At 41.5% G+C, this 26,009-nt stretch overlaps 1 protein-coding gene across 2 annotated transcripts in view; it reads right to left on the bottom strand.

Annotated features, from left to right (window-relative positions):
• Positions 1 to 17,642, bottom strand: part of RBMS1 (RNA binding motif single stranded interacting protein 1) — a 96,884-nt gene extending 79,242 nt beyond the window's left edge. The window contains exon 1 of one of the 2 annotated variants that reach the window (XM_080346747.1): positions 17,402 to 17,642. In XM_080346747.1, the coding sequence (XP_080202873.1) occupies positions 17,402 to 17,464 (63 nt within the window). In that variant the 5' untranslated portion in view covers positions 17,465 to 17,642. The remainder of the gene's footprint in view (positions 1 to 17,401) is intronic. The other variant, XM_080346746.1, reaches the window with a different exon arrangement.
• Between the last annotated feature and the right edge of the window lie 8,367 nt (positions 17,643 to 26,009).

The raw sequence follows: 26,009 nt of genomic DNA, 5'->3' as shown, positions 1-26,009 counted from the left end.
TAAATCTACCTCTTCCAGTTTAAAGTCATTATCCCTTGCCCTGTCACCACCTGCCCTTGTAAAAAGTCCCTCTCCAGATTTCTTGTAGGCCCCATTTAAGTACTGGAAGGCTGTTATAAGGTCTCCCCAGAGCCTTCTCCAGGCTGAACAACCCCAACTCTCTCAACCTCTCTTCACAGGAGAGGTGCTCCAGCCCTCTGATCATCTTCACAGCCCTCCTCTGGACTCACTCTAACAGGTCCGTGTCTATGCTGCGGGCCCCAGAGCTGGATGCAGTACTCCAGGGGGGGTCTCACAAGAGCAGAGAAGAGGAGGAGAATCACTTCCCTCAACCTGCTGGTCACACTTCTTTTGATGCAGCCCAGGATACTGTCGGCTTTCCAGGCTGCAAGCACACATTGGTGGATCATTTTAAGCTTCTCATCAACTAACACACTCAAGTCCTTCACCACAGGGCTGCTCTCAATCCATTATCTACCCAGACTGTACTTGTGTTTGGGATTACCCCAACCCACATGCAGGACCTTGCATTTGGCCATGTTGAATTTCATAAGGTTCACCCAGGCCCATCTCTCCAGCATGTCAAGGTCCCTCTGGATGGCATCCCTTCCATCCAGTGCGTCAACTGCACATCTTGGTGTTGTCAGCAAACTTGCCAAGGGTGCACTCAGTCCCACTGTCTGTGTTGCAGACAAAGGTGTTGAACAGCACCAGTCCCAATACAGACCCCTGAGGAACGCCACTCATCATTGGTCTCCACTTGGATATCAAGCTGTTGATCACAACTCTCTGAATGCAACATTTTTTCAGAGGGTGGTGAAGCACCAGAACAGGCTCCCCAGGGAGGCAGTCATGGCACCAAGCCTGACAATACTAAAGAAGAATTTGGACAACACCCTCAGACATACAGAGTGAATTTTGGGGTTGTCCTATGCAGGGATAGTAGTTGGCCTCTATGATCCTTGTGGGTCCTTTCTAACTCATGACATGCTATGATTCTATGATCTAGCCAATTCCTTATCTACCGAGTGGTCTATCCGTGGAACCTGTGTCTTTCCAATTAGCCTGTAGTTCTTGGGTCTTTCTTTTTTTCCCCTTTTAAAAATGAGGGCTGTTTCCTCTTCTCCAGTCAGTGAGAACTTCACTGAACCACCACAACTTCTCAAATACGATGGATAGTGATTTAGCAACCTCATCTGCCAGTTCCCTCAGGACCCACAGATGCATCTCATCAGGTCCCAGGGACTTGTGCACCTTTGGATTCCTTAGATAGCCTCAAACCCAATCTTCTCCTACAGTGAGTGGTTCTTCAGTTCCCCAGTCCTTGTCTTTGCCTTCTGTGACTTGAGCAGTGTGGCTGGCGCACTTGCCAGTGAAAATGGAGGCAAAGTCGTCATTGAGTACCTCAGCCTCTCCATATCCTGAGTAACCAGGTCTCCCATTTCCTTCCAGAGATGGCCCGCATTTTAGTCTGTTTTTTATCACTGATGTACATATAGATGCTTTTCTTGTTGCCCTTGATGTCCCTGGCCAGATTTAACTCTATCAGGGCTCTAGCTTTCCTAACCTGATCACTGCTTGTTCAGACAATTTATCTGTATTCCTCCCAGGCTACCTGGTCCACCATAGCACCTCTTCTCATTGGCTTCTCTATCACTTGAAGATGGAAGCTATTATCAATGCATTCCAGGAATCTCCTGGATTGCTTATGCTCTGCTTATGCTCCGACAGATATCGAGGTGGCTCAATTTCCCCACGAGGACCAGGGCTTATGAACACGAGGCTGCTCCTATCTGTCTAATGGCAGTCTTACCCGTTTGGTCTTCCTTGCTGGGTGCCCTGTAGCAGTCCCCCACTACAATGTCACCTGTCCCTGCCCTCCCTTTAATCCTGACCCATAAACTCTCTGTCATCTCCTCATCCATCCCCAGACAGAGCTCCATGCACTCCAGCTGGTCAATGAAACAGAAGGCAACACCCTCTCCTCGTTTCCTCTGTCCTTCCTAAAGAGCCTGTATCTTTCCATTCCAACACTCCAGACAAAGGAGCCATCCCAGCCTCCATGATGCCAATAAGCTCACAGCCCTGCAGGCATCTGCACATCTCTCACTCCTCTTGTACACTGCCCATGCTACATGTGTTTCCATAGAAGCATTTAAGTTGGGCCTCAAATGAAGCTGGCTTACTGGCTGGAGTGGCTGGGATTCCTTTGTCTTGCTCTTCAGGTGCTCTCCTACTGTCCTGTTATCCTTCTCCAGGTTCTGGGCACCTACTGCTGGCACTAGCATTGAACTGGGAGGAGTGGGATAAACTGAAGTCCCTCTACCCCAGCAACTTCAATTTAAAGATCTCTCAAACAGCGGTTCTGCATTCATTTACACAAGCTGAAAACCTGTCCAGAGTTTTACACATTTCAACGTTGTATAAAGCTGACAGACCAGAAGACACAAGTGTATAATGTTAGCAAAACTTTTCAACATAGGGTTTCCCTGTAGAGTACCAGGGAGCAAAGTCTGCTTGGTTTGCACATGCAACACATATAGCAATTTTCTTTGCCTTTAACAAGACCATATGTAGCATGAATGAGACTGCAAATGAAATTCCCAAAGTCTTCTAAATTACTCTTGAGATTCTACATGGCTTCTTAAAATAAAACATAGATGCTCAAATCCCATTAGAAAAGAACTGGATTTGAACTTCATTGCTTTTAAAACATTTTACTCTTGCATCGTTTCTCATTCAGGAAGGAGTGTTGCAAACCCCATGCAAACTTCAGTGCCAGTGTCTGGCTTCAGTGTCCGCAGCCTGGGTGTGACATAGCAGGAATACTGACCAACAACTTGCATTAATGCAACTATATCAGTGCAGTTACATGCATGCTAACAACTTTAAGTACACTTCATACCCAGCAAAAGTGATTTAAAGCAAGAGCTGAGAAAGCTGTGTGCTGGACAACTAGGTGTTACCATCAAGGAGAACTGTTTCTAAATTTTTGGTGCCAGTGGATACCAGTGAAATTTGACATTCCTCAGAGATGATCTTGCACTGTTACATAGCCACACCAAAGCCAAGCACATCAAACATTTTTGGCCAAATGTTCACTATAGCATATCCAGCATAAATAGCATAAAAGGTCCATTTTCTACAGATGTATGACATAATATAGTCACAGACAGGATACCGTCTGCTTTTCAGGAAAAGAAAGAGTGGTCTGTCATCCCCAGAATGGTTAACACAGCTTTCTCCTATGTAGCACACAGAGTTTTACCTGTGCACAGGCACCACAGAGCAAAATACAATCAGTTTAGCATGACGAAAGCAGCTATGTTTAACTCCTGGGAAAGACAGAAAAAAGAACAGCTCATCCAGCTGATGAACTGTTCAGATACCAAACAACACTTATCCTGCAGCTGCTGCTACTACAGAAAATGCTGCTAAAGTCACACAGACAACTTAAGATGGCCCAGCTGATCAGCAAACACTAGCAGCAGAAAACGTAGCTAGGCGAGCAGCAAGAAATTATGGTTGTTTCTCTGACTTCTTATCACCATCCTGCAAAAGTGAATGTGTGTGAGTATGCATACATAAAGCAGTTATATCTGTGGTCTTCTAGATTTGTGTATCACATCTACTTGAATCTTGAATTAAACTCCAGGTTGTTTGAAGACTGAGGACTGAGACAATTATCACGAACTTTCTACTTTTTCCTTCCACAAGCTTTTATGATCTGCTTTCTTTAAACTACGTGCTACAAAGAATACAAGGAAAATGTTGACATTTGGAAAATTTTCTCATGGAAAAGACAAGGAAGGCATAATTCTTGTCTCTAGATGTCCATAAACTACTAACCTGCAACTGTAGCTTGGTTTAGCTTCCTAGAAGTTAGATGGAAGCACTTTCTTCTCACATTTCCAGTCAGTACACCTTTTGCACCTCACAGCGCACAGTGATTATGATCTCTGACACCTTTCTCTTTCCCCAGCTAGACAATTGTTATGCACAAGAGCATTTACTACGTTTCTTTAAGGATAGTTTTTATGTTACAGTAATACATATATCACTTGTTTCATTACCAGCATATTTGATGGAGAGATCACTTTTCCAGCATTGTTTGAGGGAAGAGGGAGTAGGATACTCCAGAACACAATTCTTAGTATACTACAAATACTATTTAATGACATTCAACTTCGATCAAGTGGAGCTTGCTGGCATTTGCTTGGCATCAGCCTCAACAGATCCAGGCTGTTTCTAGCAAAACCGCTCTGTTTCTGCTTTGCTTGATAAAAACCAGTTCAGGCAGCACGTCTACCTCCATGGCCCAGAAAAGTTGACTTTAGAAGTCTGTTTAAAGCACAACGTTGCTGAGCACTGATTTAAGATTATCTCTTTCGAATTTTAACAAATAGGAGCATGACACATTTAATTTAAAAGTAGTAGTTAGGGAATCTAACCAATTAGTAAATCTAATACTCTCTCTGCAAAGTTATTAAAAAAATTAATATTTTCCTAAATGCAAGTGATCAAGGACGCATAGATAAGGAGTCCTTTCATACACTAAGGCAATTCACCACAATACTGTGAACACAACAAATCTGGGGACTTGATGAAACACAGTAAGGAGTATGCTAAAATCAACATAGCAAAGTCCAGCACGAGTCTGCTTTTATAAATAGCAGTTTGTTTCTCTTTATAAATAAAAAAACCAGTATTCCTTCAGTAGGATGAAATTCTTGAAGTTGTAAAGGTAGGCAAGATTAAAACTGAAGATTCATCCATAAACACTAGGGCAAGGTTTCCAAGGGTAGGTAACTTCTGGTGGAGCTCCCCACAGCAGATGTCTAGTTGCACATTAGGGATGATTTGTTTGTACTAACCTTTGATGGTCTGAACATGGCATCATGTCAACTAAAAACAGCACAGAGCACGGAAATCTTTCAAGCGTTATTGATAGGGTGTCTTAACACGGCAAGTCAACTCCAGATAAAGCTGTGAAGTAGCAACCGCACTTTGTGAGAGATCTAGGATGTGCAGACAGGGAAAAGGAAAAGGAAAAGGGTGGTATAAGGAAATCAAAGAGCTTTAACACTGGTGGTTAGATCTGCTGGTCTGATAAGCTGGCTTTGGTGCAGAACGAAATAAAGAACAAAGATGACTTTGCCAGCCCTGTTGGCAGTTCAGCTTTCGAGCCAACCTCTCCCTCAGTTTGGCTGAGAAGACCAAAGTGCAACAGAGGCAACTGCTGGTCCTGTGCATCTCAACTGCATCAGCTCTGTGATCTGGATTGCCCCAGAGCCACAAGTGTGAGAGATGGCAGCTCAAGGAACAGCTTGAGCTGAACTTGCTGCCAAAATGCACCAGCCTTGCCCCTACAGCTGTTCCTGCCCCGCACCCAGTGTGTCCCACTCACAAAATAAAAGAAAAAAAAAGTTCAGATTGCTTCTTTTACCATAGCTGCTGACTCACAAAAGTAGCAACAAAATAACATTAGGCTGTCAAAACAATCAGGAATTAAACAAACTTTGGTTTTCCATACACAAACTAGGACAACTGCAGTAAATACCTGTGGTACCTATGTCTGTAACAAAGACTTACAAGTAAGGCAACAAGCAGCGTGAACAAACCTGCCTGCTAAACCTTTGGTGAAATCCCACATACGTATCACAGGCAGCAATGCTACTCTGGCCTTAGGGTCAGATTTTCCTTACAACCTTAGCTGAAACAAACCCAAGTCAGTCTTTCTTCATTCTTTAAAGGATGATGTTTTAGTAGATGCTTATCACTTACTGGATTCAATGCTTTCAGATTGCTGAAAACATTCTATCTTCTCCTTATAAATGACAATATTTTCCAAAATCCTTTCGCATGCACTTCCAAAACACCTGTGTACTTAGTCTGTTTTATCATTTCCTGTTCTTGAAATCTGAAATTTATATTTGAATAATGCAGACAGACGAGCTATTCTAACTCACTTGTACAATACTCTATTTCCCTTGCATTTTGCCTTCTAATTTGAAACTTCAGTCTTCGTTTGAATCAAGATATAAACTATTTTTTGTTAACTACAGTTTTAACTCATGCAGCTAATTTTTGACTCCGAGAGATTTTTAATTCTGAGATAAAAGTGGGTTTAAGTGGTTAGGAACGTCATTCAGATATCTGAAACTCATGCAACACGGTATGACTTATTCTAAAATTAAAACGTTGGTGACTTCACAGTGCATGATAATGAATTATTCCTTTTACATCCAGAAACTTAGCTCTGAAGTTAAGTTACAAATATTTAGCAACAGTATGCTGAGCAAATGTAGGATGCTGTTCCTTGGTGCATCATAAAAGTTAAAGGAAGTAACACTCCAAATAGCTGCTGGGGTGAATGTCTGACTGCATAATGAATCATTTTCATAGACACTACTAGACATCATTGTTAATTCTGAAATGAAAAAATACAAGAATTAGATAACACCTAGGAAAGCTTCCAGATGTACTGCTAACACAACACTTTAAATATACAAGGAATTTGACTGCCAAGATTAAGTGGTCCTGGCAGCACAAACAATAGTATAATTCAGACATACAAACAAGCACAGCTCAAAACTGCAGAAGCGATACAAGTCGTGCTTACAGCAGCCACCCATGTATTTAGAAGCCTGTGCAGCCATCAAGCCACACTTGAGCACAGCTGGCACACAGCTGCAGGACCTGGGCACGAGACGGGCCCTCTCTGACAGGTGACATTTCACTTGAACCACGTCTGGTGCTCTGTATGGTTGGTGACAATGAACACCATGTCAAACACCAGTCAGAAATAAACCTCTTCATTTGGGCACAGAACCCAATTCATCCACAGCTTTATTAGTCACGTTCTGGCCCCTGGTACAAGAACTCAGGTGAGGAATCATGCTCCTGAACACACTGGAAAGTTATAAAGGAAAATACTTTTGATAAGTACACAAGTACACTTGGAATTGATAATGACTACAAAACACGGCAGTGAAAGGGAATCTGCCCAGCTAACATTTTAAGATAAATTAACCACTTGGCTCTACCTACTGCACAACTACAGTCCTGAGCAATTGCTTTCAGGCTGTCCTACATTGAGAGCAATTTCAAGGAATTCTATTTTTAATAAGAACATACAGCTCCACTTTTCTTAGCAGCAATCTAACCTTTGCAGGTTATCAATCTGTGCAACCACTGGATGTTCAACACTAATAATCTTGTAAGTCATCATTAGTTTGCTACAACAGTCACAGTAAATTAAAGTTGAAAGACCACGCATTGCATTTCCTAAAAGAATAAACCAATTATTTGAATTTATGCATTTTAATTGGCTTTCAGAAGTAAAATGGGACAGCAGAATATTGGAATAAGGACTTCACAGATGAAAGGGAAAAAAAGGAGTTAATTTAGTAGGAAAGATAAGGCCACAAAACCACCAACGCTACCCAGATAAAAATCCTGCAAAATTCAACCTGCAGAACTTCATGGAGTTATTCCTGTTCTGAGTAATATTTTAATGGCTGAACTCTGGCTTACTGTACACTGAATTTCTGCTTCGAAATAAAGACAGAAAAACAACATCTACTCCTTTCTAAAACTAGAGTTCTAGACAGTTTTACCAGCCCAGTTTCTTGCCAAAACAAACACTGCTGTTGTTATTAATCCAGAATATCAATACTAGTATTGACATGAACATTCTCATAAGACTGTAAAGAAACTACTCACACAGTAAATGACAGGCAGAACTTGAACACAAACCTTTATCATTTGGAATAAACTGCTCTGTCCTCAGCTTTAGAGAATGACTTAAATGTATATAACTATATATAAATATATACACACACACACATATATAAGATATTTAGTCCTAAGTGCTGTAATATCTGACCCATTTCTGGATGTTAGTATATTTCTGTACAAAATCCATGGGAGGAAGGAAACTAGTATTAACAAACACCTTTTGAAGAGCCAAACCTAAACAGTCTACCCAAGATTATCCAAAATATTGCTGACAGGACAATTTCAACTTCATGTTACCATCTTAATACCTTTACTGTCCTTGAATAAACTTTACAGATGTGGCTGACCCAGGACTTTTATTATCACCCAAGATAATGACTTAACATAGAACTTACTTCAGGGGAGGAAGGTGGAGATGGAAACCAGCTCTGAAGATTCAGTAATTTCAAAAGAGGGTCATCAGAGAAGTATTACACCAAAAAAGGTCTTTTGATACAAGGATTAAACATGCAGATAGGTTAAATCTTTCATTCTATCATCTTACATATTGGAATACAAAACCACACATCAACAATACTACAGCAAAGAAGTTGCAAGTGAAACATTAAAACAGAAAGCACAAAATGGTCAGAAGCTTCAGAGCAGGGAATTCCCAGTAACACATCAGAACATGTAAAGAATGGTTACATGAAAAGCCAAAGTGCCTTTTCTAATGACTAAACCAGTCTCCAGCCCTTTGTGACTTCCCCGAGACCACGACAGTGCACATCTGACAGATCTAAGAACAGTATGTTTGTTGGCAATCTGACAAAGTCTGGTTCAAAAGTTAACCTGATTTTGTCACTACAGCAATTAAAATATCAACACAATGCTGAAACAATGAATGACTTGGTTAACCATTTCCATCTTGCATTTAACCTCCATAGGATTGTGGAATATTGGAACTGGGAATGGAAGCAGCTCCTAGGGAACTTCAGACAACCAAAAAAAACCACTGCATTCTTCTACTGGTGCCATGGTGTGCCCTAAATTTCACTATTACCTTTAACCAACTGAAATTCTACATAGGGAATCGCATCTTGGTATTCTTCATCATAAAAATTACACAAGCTTTCAAACATGCTCTAGAGTTCCTCAGTACTGCATGATGCTGCCAGTTTTCTCCTTTCAAAATGGTCCCTAATTCTGGAATACTTACATGCATACATGTGCTTTGGAAGCACCATTGCCCTACGACAATAAACTAACAGCTATCCTTTATCTTTTAGTTTAAGCTAAGCACTGCAGAAATGCTTTTTTAAAAACCCAGTTTGGGTAAGCACTTCTCACAAGTAGCCTTGTGAGCTACATCTCCTGGAATGCCGAAGAAAAGCCAAGAACGGTTCCTGTTTCAAAGGTTAGTAGCTAAGCAGTTGTATTTAATACCTAACTGAAATGTTTTTCCCAAATCACATAGAAGTATTACTAAATACGCACAAGTACTGTCATAATGAGGATCACGTAAGGCAAATAGATTGGATGGAATAATATTAAAGTAATTTAAATACTGTTTGATTCAGCTGAATGTCAGTCTAATACTATACCAAACGTAGGATACACCAAATGTTCATCTCAGGTTTCTCACTGGGGAAATTCAAAAGTCTTCTGGTTCTCTGTCTCAATAAGCATTTTTTTCATGTCAGTAGTCTCACTGCAGGCAGTGGCACCACTGGGTATGTAAATATGCGCTGGCATAAGCAAGAGTCTTAAAATTCAGGCCCACACTTTTAGAACTCTTCTTGAACTCATCTGGAGGACAGACCACTAAACACTTCAAAGGATTTCATCCTGCTGGCGGCTGCTTTCATACCAGACAGAAATCTGTGGTACTGTGCCTGGCTCTGCCGAAGCTCAGGTTGATCTGGTGGGGGTGTTGCCTTCCCGGGCTCACAGGAGGCACCTTCCCAGCCATGAGATGCATCCTCAGATGCCCAGCATACCCGTTCTGTCCCTCCTTCCCACTGCACAGCCGCAGAGGGCCAAATTAAAGTACAAGAAGTAATGTACAGTAGAAATTTGTGTTAAAGAATTATTTGTCATAATAGATTATTGAAAATCTTAGATAAGTCAATAGCTAAACGAAGCCAGAGCAAACACATGCATGTAGCAATACAAATGGTTTAAAATGGGTCACCATGACCATCCTCAAAGATGGGCACAGCTGTCAGTCACCTGCAGTGGCTCCAATAACAGGGTCTCCCTCACTCCAAAAGTAGCCCCAAGTACAATCTGTTACACAACTGTTTAAAGCATTATTAGCAAATTATACATGTAGGTAGAAATAAAAACATGAGAAGACTTGAAATTAATCCATCATAGCATAAAATGTCTTTTGCAACAAATCAACCATCTCTTCAGAGCTCCACTGAAGGCACTCCAAAGTCTGCACAGGCAGCATCGCACCTGGCGAAGCCCAAGAGACATTACTACTTCCAATGCAGGAAAAAACAACCTATGGTCTCGAGAAAGAAGGCTGAGTGAAAGAGTCACAGACTTAAAAAGTAAAAAGAAACCTCTACCCCTTACCCTTCAAATGTGCCAAAAATAAAAGGAAATATGGAGCCTTAAATCAGCGTCTTCTCTGAACACAACCAGAGGCAATAGGGTTGCACAATAATCAGTCCCCCTGGGAAGGTTGGAGGTTGTCTGCCAGACAGCTGCATGCAAAGTAAAAGAAAATTTCAGGTCCTCTACCACCATTTTACAGAGGTTTTTTTCCATTCCTCAGTTTTAAGAATTTTATATTTTTGTTTATGGATTTGTAAACAAGGATCTGCATCTGATTCTGCTCTCACCTGCCTGGTGGTTTGAGTGATTTCAGATTGTTGCAGTGGCATGAGCACAACCTAATGATGTTCCTGTGGGTCAGACAAACCCTAAAACAGGATTCTGAATCACCTTGGAGGAGTCAAACATCTACAAACATTGCTTCAGTTTGTCAGAGATAACTGGATACTCCTCCACTGAACCACAGTGGGAGCTGGAGACACCTCAGACATGAAAGAAGTGTCCTGCAGGGACCAACAATCCTGAGAAAAGCTCCCAGTAACACACAAAGTTGCACCTGAATCCTAGACTTCATTCCCCAAGCACACTAAAAATGGAAGTGCCACACAAGTACCTCGGCCATCCTAAAGGACTGAATTATAACATTGTTACACTGTAGTAGCCAGATGACAATATATAAGCTGTAGTTAACCTAAGGAGTCATGTTTCCACTTCCTTGAAGCAAAGCACCATATGGTAGAGGAGATTCAGATATAAAAGAACAAAACACAATAGAAGGTAAGGAAAGAAATAAATCCCCTTCTCATCTAAGTGGAGAAACAGAAAAAAAACACTTAGAATAAGGTGTGAAAGTACCATTGCTAATGAAAGACACTGTCAAGAAATAGACTCAATAATGAAATATAAAGTTACATATATTTAGCTGCTGTAAAGAAGTATCTCATTTCACAAACAGGTCAATGTCAGGCTAGACTAAGTCTGATGCTCACCGTACCTGCTGTTTCTGCTGTTCTTCAACCAAGTAAGCAAGTCAAATCCAAGGTACCAAGTCAAGCGAAGCCCAAATGAGGCTCCCCAGGACAATCCTCTATTTCTTTCCACTGCAAGATCACCAAGTTCTACAGTTCTACCAACTAGGTAAGTAAAATCAAAACACCTGCTCTATTTGACACATCATTTTTCTAAAGCAGAATGCTTTAAACAAATAAGACACACATCAGTGATTTCCTAAACTACCATGGTTATGCAAACAACACTGCTTTTATGAGGACGCATGAACAAAAACATATTATTATGCATTATACTATTGTCTATTTGTACATATCTCTAATTATCATTTTTTATTTTGCATAGACTATAGAGCTGATATATCATCATTCTGCACCAAATACAGAAAAAGACATTAAGTGCTATAACTATGTTTCTGTTTTGAAGATATTATAACACTTCAAAATACTTGCTGGATATTTTTAAGCCAGAGCATCTTAGTGCACAGGTTAGGCCCTAAAATTGGTATAAACTTTTATCGTTAAAAAAGGCCATTTACATAAACTGTAACAAATCTTACTAAATTTAAACTGCTATAAATAACTAACTTACACTGACATGAACCCAGCTGATCTTGAATCTGCCTAAAGCAATCCCTCACCAGCACTCAACTACTTGAACTGCAGTTAAAAACTACTTTCTGTGTCAACACACAGCTGCAGCAACACTGTTTTAACTGCAGTGTCTTGAGGGAAACAGAGCTAAACCTGTGCTAATCCCAGTAACCACCCCTACAGCACATGATTTTTTGTTGAAAGGCTTGTTCTTATCTAAGCCATGGTTCCCCCCCACATTTCTCCTCTATTTGTAACTCATCCCTTCCCTTTCCTGTTGCATCAGGAAGCTGCAAATACAGTGGCTTCTGCAGGGCTGTTATAATTACCACAGGACACTGCAATTCTGAAACGTATGCAAAATAAGTAACCATTACTTCAACAAAGTTTCTGAGAGCATTTAAATGTGGTTCTGTTGGCTTTCTAGAAAACTTCTGACCAACAACCTTCATTCAAGATCAAAACACCTCCATGCACCTCTTCATTAGGACTACAGCTTCCTAAGCCTTCACAGTGTCCCTAAGTAAGTTGTTCTAAAAATAATCTGATGTAGAAACAAGGAAAAACATTCATAATTAGCTAGAAACAGCCGTGAGGGAAAGCCAGTAAAAAGAGTTCCTATTCTCCACAGACTTCTTTTGTTATATACCATCTCATGTAACAAGCAAAGATCAATTTCAAGGAAGACTTGTAAGGTTTTTAAAAATGCAGCCCAAAACAGCTATCATGTCGAACAACCACTATTTTTATTTACATGGTTGCAGCACTGTGCGGATGTTTTAGGAGCCATTTCAAGCTCTCAGGAAAGGATTTTCCCCTCCCTCCCTTCCTTCCTTCCCCTCTCCTCCCTGCCAGTAATCCTAGTTTAAAGGACCTAACCCTTCTGAAATGTGTTAACTCAAGCAAAATTTTTTAACAGTTGGAAGTTTCAGGGAAAAAAAAAATGAACCCAAACCAGCAGATGTTCAAGACACAGGCTTCTATTTTCCCTTCCATGTGAAGCTTAATGGCAAAGATACATACTTTAAACAATAACACTTCCAAAGAGACAAAAATACATTATTCACCATGTTAGAAACACTAAACAAAAACTTCAAATTGCTAATACTGATAAGACAATCATATTGCTTTTCATAATTTACAACATCATGCCTGACAAGATAAGGTCCTTCCTTCTACTTCTTTCATTCACGTTTGTGTTACAAATATAGAAACCCACTGACTGAGCAGTTTTGCTCCCTTGAGAGTAAAGGAGAACTTCACAAACATTCTTAGAGATGCACTTAAAAATTTAAAATAGCTGGTACTTAATATAAGAGCTAAGTCTTGTTAAACCCAGGTAGATCCTTTAACATAGTATGTAATGCAAGGGGAAACAGACTCTGTCAGCACAAGCTGATGATACAGAGCAACATAATTCTTATGGTTCTGAAAGAAAGAAACTAAAATAAACTAACCACATTTATTTAGGTAACCAAAGTTCATTTTTAGGCTCCTCAGCCTCCCCCAGAGCACCGTGTATGCACATGAGAGGTGTAATGTCAAATCGGTCTGGTTGCAGGCTGCATGTGGAGCTGCATGTTTTGAGTTATGACCGTGCTCAGGTCTTGCAAGTTTAATGAGGTTCTTTCTCACACACAGACACCACACACAGCACCAGCTGGGAAATAATAAAGTAGGATTACAGGTGTAGTTTCCTGCTACTTTAAACCTACAGATAGAGTGAAAATCTAATCTACATTTTTAGCCTAAGATTGGCAAAAACTTTCTTCGTTTAGCCATCATTAGAAACCCACCATAATCTTCAGCCTTTAACAAAACCCAACCTGTGTCATGGCACTTGATGTTAATATGCATGAAAAGATTAATCAAAAACTTTGTATGTCTCTCTTTGCACAGGCCAAACATCAAATCAGTGTTAAATTCCTCACATGCAGCTACGCCCAGTTAATCTGCTCAAAAGCAGCAAATTATGTAAATCTCCTTACACTGGCGAGATAAACATTACACTCACCGAAAGGTAACAAGAACCACTGTTACTGGATAAAGCTGTTAAAAGGCACAGGCATGCTGGGCTTCCCGAGCACCCAGGCTGCGGTAGGTGGGACCCCGCGCTCGCCTCCATTCCCGGCCCCCAGAGCCGCTGCTGGCTTCCTCTTGGAGAAATCTGAGAGCAGAGACACCTCCCTGAACAAAGCAATTTACAATCCCTAATCAAATAGCTGCACTAGCTCTGTGGATTTGAGGAGCAGCTGGCAGGAGAAAGCCTAATTTTCCATTTACAATAATTTTACAGAATGTAGAAATATTTACATCAGTGGAGTGCCTCCAGATTTGCATGAGAATAACGAAAGCAGGAGGGACAGAGAATCATCACGTTCTCAGCACACACAAACTGAGAGCTAAGAAAGCCTGCATTAAGGAGGATGTCATATGTCATTTTGTTTCCTTAACGTTACCAATGCACATGTGTATTCTTTGCATAGCACAAGTAACCTTGTTAGTAAAAATATTAGTTCATGCCTAACTTTTCCAGATAGGACACTTGGCCATGAGTGCTGTGATAGGTTACTACTGCAGATACTGTATGGCTTCCATTCTTTATCTAGACCTGAATCTGCATTTTAAGCCAATTCTCAGATGAGCTGCCACTCATTTAAGCAACATCTAACTTTTAAGCCTGGTACAAGTATTTTAATATGCTTGTCTACCCATAACACAGGAAATCCGTTTGAAAATATAACTTTAGAGACCATATTGTAGTGTTCTTACAAGTACTCTGAAAGAGACAGAAAAAGATTAGGCACCACCCAATTGAACATAACCTGAAACCAAGGATGTCAACTGGCTCCTACATGCCTGAGCTACACATTGAAATAGATATAGCAGATAACAAACGTAATACTATAAGCACAGATTCGTTTATAAAACAAAACATAGTTCTTTGGGAAAACAAAAAGAGAACATGGGCAAAACTTTGGACCCACTGTAGCTAACTGGTATTTTGTCAATGTTTTAAACAAAGGCAGAATTTCACATTACATTACAGTCCCTTAAATCAGGAGTAGCGCCTTGCCTTTTAACCATAGATCACTCATCTTTCCATCTGAATCTGTTGTAGACCCCTAAAAACGTAACAGGAAAGTACTAACACTGAAGTGCTCTTATACCATTCCGATATCACGTATGTTACAGTACTAATAGAAGCATATAAACTACTCCAAAGATTTTTAATTTCATTTTAAAGTTATTTGATTTTTTTTTCCAGCTTCATACCCTACATGCTGTTAGCATAGGAAATCTAGTTTCCCCTTCCAGAGACGATGGTAGACTACTTTTCCTACACTAACAGCACCTAGTATCTCAGACTAAAGAAAATTACAATTCATTTGTCTGAATATGGGTTACGCAGCACACAGGGAGACTTAATCTCGACTATTCTTAATTATCAAGAGCTGAAAAATTAGGCTCACAACACTCTTCAGCACTGTTTGACATCAGCTCACCCCTGCAGGTGAAGCCTGAGTGAAAGGGAGATCAGAAAGTCAATCTTTAAACAACCTTAGTCTACATGAATCAAGTTAATAGGAGCTTTCCATGGACTTAAATGGAGAAAGGCACAGGCCCTTGCTCCTTATGTAGGAAGTGTTTGAGCAGAGAATGGCTACACACTAACAAAAGAAACCTTTGGTACCCGGGGTCTTAAGCCCACATAATACCCCCACATTCATTTCTTTCTCTGCCTGTTGGGGAAAAAAGGGTCTGTTTGTTTTTCCGATTCAGTCAGCCCTTTCAGCTCTTCCAATCTAAGGAGTGCACTGTGAAAAGAAGAGCATCTTATCAGCCTGCTCCAGACCAGCTAGTGAACTCTCATCCACACGCAAAACACACCCCTACCAGCAACAGGCCTCCCCATGCTGCCCTCTGCTCCTGCTCCCACCCTGCCCAGCACCCAAGGGGCCTTCGTTAATTAATGGTCTTTTCAGGTAGAGTAAGAAAATAGTATCTAATAAATTGGCTTCATTTACCAAGTATGCAGAAGCACCAGACAAGATCACCAGTGTGGGCGTAATGCAGGGCATTTATTAAAAACAAACCAAAACCAGCACACACAATAAGCTTGTTTTATTATGTATGGACTTGAACACTTTGAGTACAAGATACAAAGATAACTCCACGCACTGCTAGGCAGCATCTTCAGAGTGCTGCTGAGATAACACACCAGCAATTCTTATCAAAATGATATTTCTATAAAACAAGGGAGGAGGAGAAAGGAAATAGTTTTCATTTAAGCTTCAAGAAAATATGAGTTTAACTTCCACTGTCACACAGGTTAGCGACACTGATCACACGCCATTCCAACTACACACCAAGAGTGCAAAATTTCTAAGCCCATATCCCCATTATTTCTAGGAAACTCTCCACTGTGTGTGGCAGCAAGATCCAATCTGCTACTTCTGCTCTTAATGAATTCTGACCCTGAGCAAAACTGGACAACTCCCCCAGTATTGCTAACTGAGCCCTTCAAATTACTTGTCTCAGCTGCTAAGGGCAGCAGACACAGAAGGGTTTTTCCTCACCTGGAAAGAAGCCTGCCATAGTATTTTTGGCAAGCTTTGTCAAGCTGGGAGCTCGTCAGTGACCTCTACTCCATTTACCCTCTGGCACACAAACACACAGCACACTTTCCAATGAACTTAATTTTTTTTTCTTTTTTAAATGAAAGAATTCATGAAAAATAACACACTTTGCAGTAAGGAATGTAGCATTAATGACAACGTTTTTTTGGGGAAAAAAAAAATTCAAAGTGCAGCCAAAGAGACAAGGGCCCAGCAAGGCTGTAACCCAACTATTTCAACCATTTTACTTCCAGTGACTAAACAAACAAACAAAGAAATACCTCTTTCAGTATCGCTTCATAGATACGAGTGCTCTGAGCTTATCGGAGCGATCTGTCTGCCCATAAAAATGTCACAGGATTTCCCTTGTGCGCTTCAGGGCGGGGGAAAAGGTGCAAGCCTGAAGCGCGGCGGCGGATTTTTGGAGGATTGTTTGAAAAAAATCACGCGCCGCGACCCTTTCGCTCATTTCACACCGAGCGAAAAACATCCAGCCCGAAGTTTCGCTTTGCGGCCCGTGTTACAACACCGGGTCCTTTCTAACTTGTTGCCGAGCTCAGCGGGGCCACACCGCCCGGCCCTGGGCAGCCGCACGCCCCGCACCGCCCGGCGGGGCCTGGCCGCTAAGGTCACCCGACAGAGGCCGCCTGGGCACTCGGCAAGGTCACAGTGCAGCTTTTAAGAGAGGAAGAAAGAAAAAAAAATAAGAAAAAAAAAGTAAAAATAGTTTATTTTTATAAATCCCAGCTCTCGAGAAGCTAACAGGCTGCAAGCTGCAACTCACGCAAGTCGCCACCCCTCTCCCCACTCCTCCTCCAGCACCTCGGGGGGGGTGTGAAGGGAAAGCGGAGTTGGGGAGCCACAGCCCCCCCCCAAGAGAGGGAGCTCTCTTACCTGCTTCCGATACGGGGTCCGGCTGCTGCCCGCCGCGCTGCTGTTGCTGCTGGGGAAGATCATCGCCCCGCCTGATCCCCGGCTGCCCCTCGGGATGGGGAGCAACTTTGGCGGCCGCCGGGCTGCGGCGCGGCGGGGCTGCAGGGCGCTCCCCGCCTCCGTGCCTTCCCCGCCGGCTGCGGCTCTTCGCTCCCCACCCCCGGTCCCCCGCTCCGCGCCGACCCTACCCCGCCTCGGCCGCCCCGGCTGCCATCAACGGGCTCTCATTGACCAGCGCCGGCTGCCCCAACCCCGCCGCTCCCACCTCCCGCTGGCCCCAACCACCGCCCAGAAAGAGGGAGGGCGCGCGCGAGCGCCGCGCCACAGCGGGGAAGCGCGGAGCAGGCACGGCGCCCGCGCCCCGCCCCCGTGCTGAGCGGGGCGGTGCTGAGCGGGGCGCGGCGCCAGGGGAGGCGCGGCGACGGGCGGCGGGTGCCCCCGCGGCGCGCAATGGTTGCGCCTAAGCGGGACTGGGGTGGGGGGCAGCGGGCCCGCGGCGGAATGCGCGGCACGCGGGGCCAGGCGCAAGTTGCGCCTGGCCCCGCGTGCCGCGCATTCCGCCGCGAGGTGCGCCCGGCTCGGTCCCGACCCCCGAGGTGGTCCAGGGCCTAGGAAACATCACAGTTCTTAGGTAACAAGATTGGGACACACAGAGAAAAAGGGTTTCCAACTTCCCTGACTGGAGAATGTAAATGTAATAATGTAAACAATGCAGAGTACTGCATTGTTTACATTATTACATTTACATTCCCCAGTGATGCTGGTAATCCAGTTTTTAAGAAGTCAAGTTATAGTTCTGTTAAGCCACTGAGTTTCTGACTGGTGACACTGCAGAAGGCTTTCTGGTATGGACATGCACCACCAGGCACCTTTTGGTTTCTCTTCCTCTTTCTGGTAATACCACGGCCACAGGCTCACACACACAAACATGACAATGGGAAACTGCTGGGGAAAAAAAAAAAATTGCCAGGTAGTTCATTACTGAAAGGCCAAGTAATATAGCACCATATGACAACACCAGTATCTACAGAAGCCATAATCTTCAGTTACTCAGTGCCCTACAAATAATAACCAACTATTTTGGTATCCTAATATATCGCCACCACAGATCAGAGTACAGCTGACGGTAGGAAAGCACCGTCACTTGGCAGAACTACATTCTGCATAACTTTCCTTCTTTTTTCTCTTTCAAGTTCTAAAATGGATGTCTCTCAGTTTGGCCTGGATTTGATAACACAAGTTTAAGGGCTGCTAGTACTGGATGAAAAGCACTGCAGCCACACAGTGATTACTGCCATTGAAAAATGTTTGATGGAATAAATTTGTGCCGGCAGACTTTATGCCAGATCAGGTACTGCCTGTCTGTACTGTTTCATGCTGTTTCATGGATCGTTTGTATTCCCACTGCTGGCATAAAGTTAGCACAGAGGCTTAGAGCTAGGATAAAGTCATATTCCCTGGTCTGGTTAAGGCTGCAGCCTCATGCCCACTTTACAATATCAATTGGAATCACTGCTGAAAACGCAATGGTTCAGCAAATTATTCTGGGTGAAACCTTCATTTTTTCTCTCTGATCAGGTTAGTTTTCTTCCAGATCATTTCCTCTGTCTGGTTCAGCATGTGGCTGTGCTACTGCTTGTGCCAGAGTAATGGAGGAGGTAGCATGGGAGTAAATAGGCAGGGGCAAGAGGGTGGATATGACTGTTTGTTTTGGCAGCAGTATCATGTTATTTGCTTGATATGTTAATGTACCTGTGGCTCAGTTTGATAGAAATGGAGCTGTGTGCTCATGCCTTCCCTAAATGTACTACATATAGTAGGCGATCTGTGCTCCAGTCTTACAGTCCCATGGTCACAGATGATGCAATGGGATTCAGTGCTGAAACAGTGTCTTAAAGCAGTATAAATGTTAACAGTGACAGGCTATTTCTGCTCAAATCTGTATTCCCAAACAAAAAATAGGAACAATATTTTTCTGCACAGTATTCTGGTCACCAAAGGGGTGACAAAGCTTACATCTGCTACACCTACAGGGGGGCTTTGTTCACTGGAGATGCATAGAGTGACCACACCTTCCCCACTGCTGGGAAAAGCTTTTCAAAAGCCATCAATCATCCCTTGCTTCCTTCCCTCTCCTCTTCCTGCCCCATCCCCCAGGGAAGAGGCTGGAGGATGTAAACACTATATGCTCGATTTGGCCTATTCTCAGTCACTGTCATACCAGGGAAGGCACTCAAGAACATTCCAAAGCAGGATCTGAAACTGCTGTCTTGCCCTCTCTGCCACCACACGTCCCACGACTTCCGTGATTCGGACACAGATTTCCCTCTCTTGGATTCAGTATGTGACACATTTCCCTTGGTTACCATTACTCTCGTTCCTAACATAGTAAGAAAACAGAACGCAACAAACATAGTCCTGTAAACATCTACTAGATCACAATTGAATGCTATCTGCTTATTTATTGTTGTTGAAGAAAAACACATCACAGAATTTTCTAGAAAGACCTGAAGTCCTATCCTACACGCTAATCTACCTACAATCATTTTCTGTTCTTTCTAAACTGCTTGAGTAATCTGTCTCCATTTTTGTCTCAAACACAGGAATAGCTGCTTTCCAATAGCTATGACAAGGTTATGAAGAATACAGAGCCAGACTCCTTACAGCAGCGTGGCTGGAGGGAAGGGGACAGCAGACCTAAACTGAAATGATAGCATTTCTGACGGGACACAAGGACAGCAGGCATTGCCCAGAGAGTCTCTGCACTCCCCATCCTTGAATGTTTTCAAGACCAGACTGTGTACAGCCCTAAGCAACCTGGCTTGATCTCTTTGCTGATGCTGCTTTGGGCTGGAGGTTGGACTAGAGATCCCCTGAGGTGCCTTCCAACCTGAACCTATGCTCATAAGAAAAAGCTGCTTTGTTCTTACTCCAGAATACAGGCAAAATTATTTCTGTGTAAAACCCTGTATTTGAGATTAAGTTGATAAGGCTCAAGATAATTCCCTTGGCTTTTCAGTACATGCACAGTGATGTATCAGTTCAACACACTAATAAAAGTTTCCCTACATATTTTCTGGGAGGCGAGAAGCATGCCTTGTTTGCAAAGAACAGTCTCAGTCTTATTCATTTAGCAATCCCTAAACTGAGACACCTAATCTATACAATGCGTACAGATGTGATAATTTAAATCATATGTTCAAGGACTTTATTATTAGCTGTGTTACAGCAGGTGTGAACAGACTTGCAGGTAGCCAGGCATCTTGCTGCTTACAGTTATAAATGAGCAATTCATTTTGATCCTGTGGGACAAAGGTGACCATAGGGTCTAAGAAAATCCAAGAGTCTGTAATAGTTATGGTCAGAGCTTCTTTAAATTACCCAGAGTTGCTTACTCAGAAATAAGGAAAACTTGCTGAGCAGATCTGGTGCATTTTGGAGCTACAATGTTGTAATCACATTGTTCTGTTTTGTTTGGGGTTTTGTTTGTTTGTTTGTGTTTGGTTTTGTTTGGGTTGGGTTTTTTATGTACAGTTCAGAAATTTAGGTTTGCAGGGAGACTGGGTAAATACAGAAAAAAATATTTCTTTGAAAACATGGAGAGAACTGGAAGTCCTCAAGAATCTTTCCAGTAATGTTTGTCAGTCTTAACAAATAGTGGACTTGCAAAACTAAGCCATTACTTTGAGAACAGTTCTGCACGTTTAAGCTGCTACTTTACCATTTCTGTTCTAAATCAAATCCATGGCCTCCCTTATTTATCTCAAAATTCAACCTAAGTAGCTATTTCCCCTCAGGGCATTCAGTGCCTCTGTAGGACAGATGGTCCCTGAGCCCTGGATCTGCTTTAAAAGGGAAACTTTCAGTCTATTGCAAAACCCTGTGAGTCCAGATTGGATGTCCTCAATTTCCTCACAACCCTGCTCTCCTGGCCACTTCAGGGCCTCCTGAAGACCCATTAGTCAGGGAGTGATTGAGAGCACCTCATTTCCCGACCTTGACCAGACCTAGAAGACCTATGGGCTTACCACCACAATGCTCACTGACGATCCATCTTCTCATCACACCCAGTCATATGTAGCAAGATACAAACCAGAGGAGGCATGAGGCTGAGCCACGACAATGCAAAAATACTTTGAAATACCCTACGCAAGCCCAGGAAACAGTATGCAAGGCTCAACTTTGAGAGATATTAAGCATTTCCTGAAAAATGTTAATAATGGGGTATGGGAAGCTAAGTATTGTACAGAAATAGATTTTTAATTTTAGGCTTAAATTCATTTATTCAGGACTGAAAGCAAGAAAAGCATTTATAACAGCCAAAGGAAAAAAGTAAACTTCATTACATGGAACACTCCTTTAGAGATAAATAAATCCCATAATTAATTGACTTAATTATTATTTAAGTATCCCCAGTACACAGGTAATGGGAAAAAACAACAACAAACAACAAAAAGAAACACTAAACAAAAAAACTCACAAACTGTATCTTGCAAAGTGGGGATGAGAAGGAAAGGTCAGTAGAAAAGGGACACAGTAATGCCACTAACATGCAAAACACTTTCTATATAAAAACTTCTGTATTTTTTTTCAAATAAGAAGATTTTTAAGAAACAATGACTTTTGCAGAAGTATACGATCTACTGAGTGAGGTATTGCACACAGAATAAGAAGCCATTGTTTAAATCACACAATATATAGAACAACAATAATCTCCATGACGATCACAACCAAAAAGGGAAAACAAATAATCTTTCCAAGCTGTACCATTTCAAATATTGGTACCAAGATACCAAATTACTTATATTCTAGACTAGAATACAAAAAATAAAAGCCATTTTATCACTCATCATAAAACACCTGTGCACAGTCACTATAACAGGTTTCTTTTGACTCAAACCCATCAGCTCATTCTCTTTGGGAATCCTCCAACCTGTCTCTGATCTTCCCACCACCTCGACTGTGCGTGTTTTTTCCCTTAAATCCAACAGTTCTCTGCAAAAACAAGAGCAGTTCTTTGCTCCTTTCAGTGCACACAGAAGCCTCTGCTGTGGCCAGGGGGTTTGTGGCTCCCATGACATGTTCCGGCTCCTCCTATCCATTTTAGCTTGCAGTTCATTCCTTCCATGCTGCTTTAAAAGTTCTTAGAAGGACACTTTATAAATTGCACAATAATAAGTAATTGTTGCCATTCCTTCACTGATGACGGGTGTTAAGAATATGAACATAGGGAGCAACACAATCTCTTGTTAATGCCATGCCAGCATTTTGTATTTTGGAATGCATTATTTATTCTTTGAAAGGCACAACAAGATATTCCCTTATAGAAGTATTTCCACTGCCAAACAAATACCCCCTTCCTAATTATATTCTGTATATTCTGGGAAGCACAAGTATGAAAGAGAATTACAGTAAAGGATTACTATGTAACAGGAATTTATGGAGGCTGCTCATAATCAGTAATTAAAACACAGGACAGAATCCAATCTTGATTTGTGGAATAAACTGACTCTAGAAGATCTGAATTCTGCCATTAGCTTGATAACGTTGCCAGACACTTGTTTGAAATGATAAAACAGTCAAAGCCTGTAAACAGCTTCCAGATTTATTATAAAACAAAATAATAAAGTCTGTCAGAAATGAGAAAGTATATTGTTTTTTCTGCTTTGTTATTAACTATGTAGGAAGTTGTTCATCATTATATTAAAACACATTTATGTTTTAAGTGAGACTACTAAGAGCTCACTGTTTCAACACGCTTTCTTGACTGCATATTTTTTACATTTTGTGCAGAATAAATTTATGGAACAGTAGAAGAAGAAAGCAAAAATGTTTCCTAAGTATTTTCTGGGAAATAATTATTCTATACAGCTGTTTGATTTTTTAATGTATTTTACATATTTACATTTTAATAGAAATATTAATAAAAGATGAAGCAAAATCTGGAAATACACAAATATTTTTTTTAAACCTTCAGAATTAGTATGGTTTTAAAGTAGAGTTATATCTGCTGGTTTTCCAACAGAAAAGAGACTCTTTCTAGCCACCATTTATTCAGTTTTGGTGTGCTGGATTTTCTTGGATGAAATTTTTCATCATGTGGGCCAGGCTTGAATCGTTTCTATTTTACTAGAATCTTAGAAAAAAGAAAGAAAATAAATAAAAATGGTCTTATGATTAAAATATGTTTAAAGATTGAGAACAGCTAAAGACACTGAAAAGATAAATCATTCCACAGTAGTCAGAGTGGAAGGTCCGACTGAAAATCAGCCAGACATAAATTTTATTCCTTTGTGTGCTGTTTTCTTGGTATCTAAGCCCATGAAATAACTTCAGATCTGTCATTGCTCTGTGGTTACAGAAAAAAAAAATTAGACCCTTACCTGGTCTTTCCACATCTATAAAACGGAACATATACTTTGAAGCCTTGAATGAAACATGCACTATTTGTATTATAAGCAAATTTTGTATTAGAGCAATGAGAAGCAGGTTGGAACCATAACACACACTGTATCCAAAATGGATTATTATGGAAAAAGAGGAAAAAGGCAGAAAAAGTCACTTAAAATATGATATGCCATAAAAGAGGGAGTTCTTGTCACTAGCGCACAACCAGGCTTCCACACTCAAGCCATGGGCTTGAAGAATAGCTGAGGAAAAACCAGAGCAGATACCGCTGTACAAGCCTGTGCTGCAGATAGCAGCCACATGGGCAGGAGCAACAGGCCAGGCTGGAGATTGTGTACCGTAGGTGTATATGTGTGGTTATCTTGGCAAAAAACCACAAAACACAGCTCTTTCCAAACAATGCTGTTGTCCTAAGATGACTCTGCTTGCCTTTTTTTTTTCTTTCCCTGGAACGAAGTCCTGTTGTGTTTGTTCGACAAATACTAGTGGTCAAGTGAAGAACTGACAGCTCTACCTGCTGACAAGCACTGTGCAAATTTTTCCTGTCCTCACACACATCCCTGTCAATTAACCTCTTTTCTGACCTGCAAATGTCTTTACAGCACTCAAACTCCCCCGAGTACCCTGACAACACTGTACTGACTCTCTGGTGTCCATTTACACCATCTCAGTTGGCGTGTGAGAAACTAATTTCCTTGTAGATTTCAAAGGAGCATATACATTGTATCTGTTTCAAAATTACAGCTTTTATCCTCCAAGTTTGGTTTATAATCACATATAAACAGAAAGACATTTGTTTATAATAGACAATCTGATTATAATGACCTAATTTAGAGTATGAAGGGAAGAAACGAGATCATGTGGCACAAGTTCAGCAAATATTCGAGTCTGAATCTTATCTCAGTTTCAATATCTTTAAAATAAAAGTATCTACATAAACCTTGATAGAATTGTTCCCAAAGTACCTGGTGTAGCTTACATCTCCAACAGGTATTATGGGTTTCAGCCTTCCAAAGAAGGCATAAACTGTTTTGTTTTGGTTTTTTCTTCCCTAAAAATGCATGCTCTACCCCGCTGAGTTTTGAAGTTGGATACTTGTTACTTTCATAGCACCTACACACCACCAATATAACACAGAACAACATTATCAACAGATGCATCTTCAGAATAAGAAAATTCTTCCTCCCATGTAATCTCAGCGCTCACACAAGTCACCTGCCCGCTGGCAATGGCAGCACGAGGCCTCCACCAGCACGGCACTTGGCGTCTGCAGGGAAAGGTTTCTCAGGCCTTGGGATTGTCTGGAACTCGCAGAGCCCACTCTCGGGGGTGAATGGAGAATGTGGCTACTGCAGACGCAGCCCTTCCCTGAAGGGCTATAGGATCCTATACCTTCAGGTATATGTGGCTGATGCACCACAGACAGGTGAAAAGCAGGAGCAGAACACCAAAGCCATTTTCTGACACGCTGTACAGCCACCAGCTGCAAATAGGCTTTTTTCCACTTCTACTGTGAGCTAAACTAGCAACAAACTTCATTGCTATCCCAAGTCTGGGTCTTCACCTTCATCATTTCAGTTCCTGTAATTTTAAATTCAGAGATGATCTGAATATTTATATTCAGTAATCAGTAAGTTAATCAAGGTGGCTAAGACAATTTATTTCAGGGAGTAATTCACAGAGTTATTTACTAATTGTTCTATACTAAGTGTCACGGGCTGGCAGCAGCAAGAATCAGGGTGGGAAAATATTTCATTGCATCATAATTAAGTTTTATACTTATTTAGGTAAATAGATTCTTAAAGTTGTTTTCAACACATTCTCTCAAGTTGGATTCAAAGTATCTATCAGATACTGCACAACCGTATTTCACAGGTCTCTTCACCAATACCAATACAAATACATCAAAGATAAAACATGGAATGAAATCCTGGCCTGATCAATAGGAGCTTTACCAGCAGGTCCCAGATTGCACCCAGAATGAAAGCTCTTACACTGTGCTTTTGTGATCTAATGAGTGCATTTAACCACTCAGCAATGCCAAAAAGCAAGAAATCTTCTGTTCCTTTCCTCCTTCCTGCTCTAAGCTTCATGGTTTCAAGCCCTTTCCTTGATCCTCTGTTTCTTCTGCTTGCTGATTCAACTCACTAACCCAGCAGAA

Source organism: Nesoenas mayeri (genome assembly GCF_963082525.1).
Source record: "Nesoenas mayeri genome assembly, chromosome: 6".
Taxonomy (NCBI): Eukaryota; Metazoa; Chordata; class Aves; order Columbiformes; family Columbidae; genus Nesoenas; species Nesoenas mayeri.
This window is presented reverse-complemented; position numbering and strand designations above follow the sequence as displayed.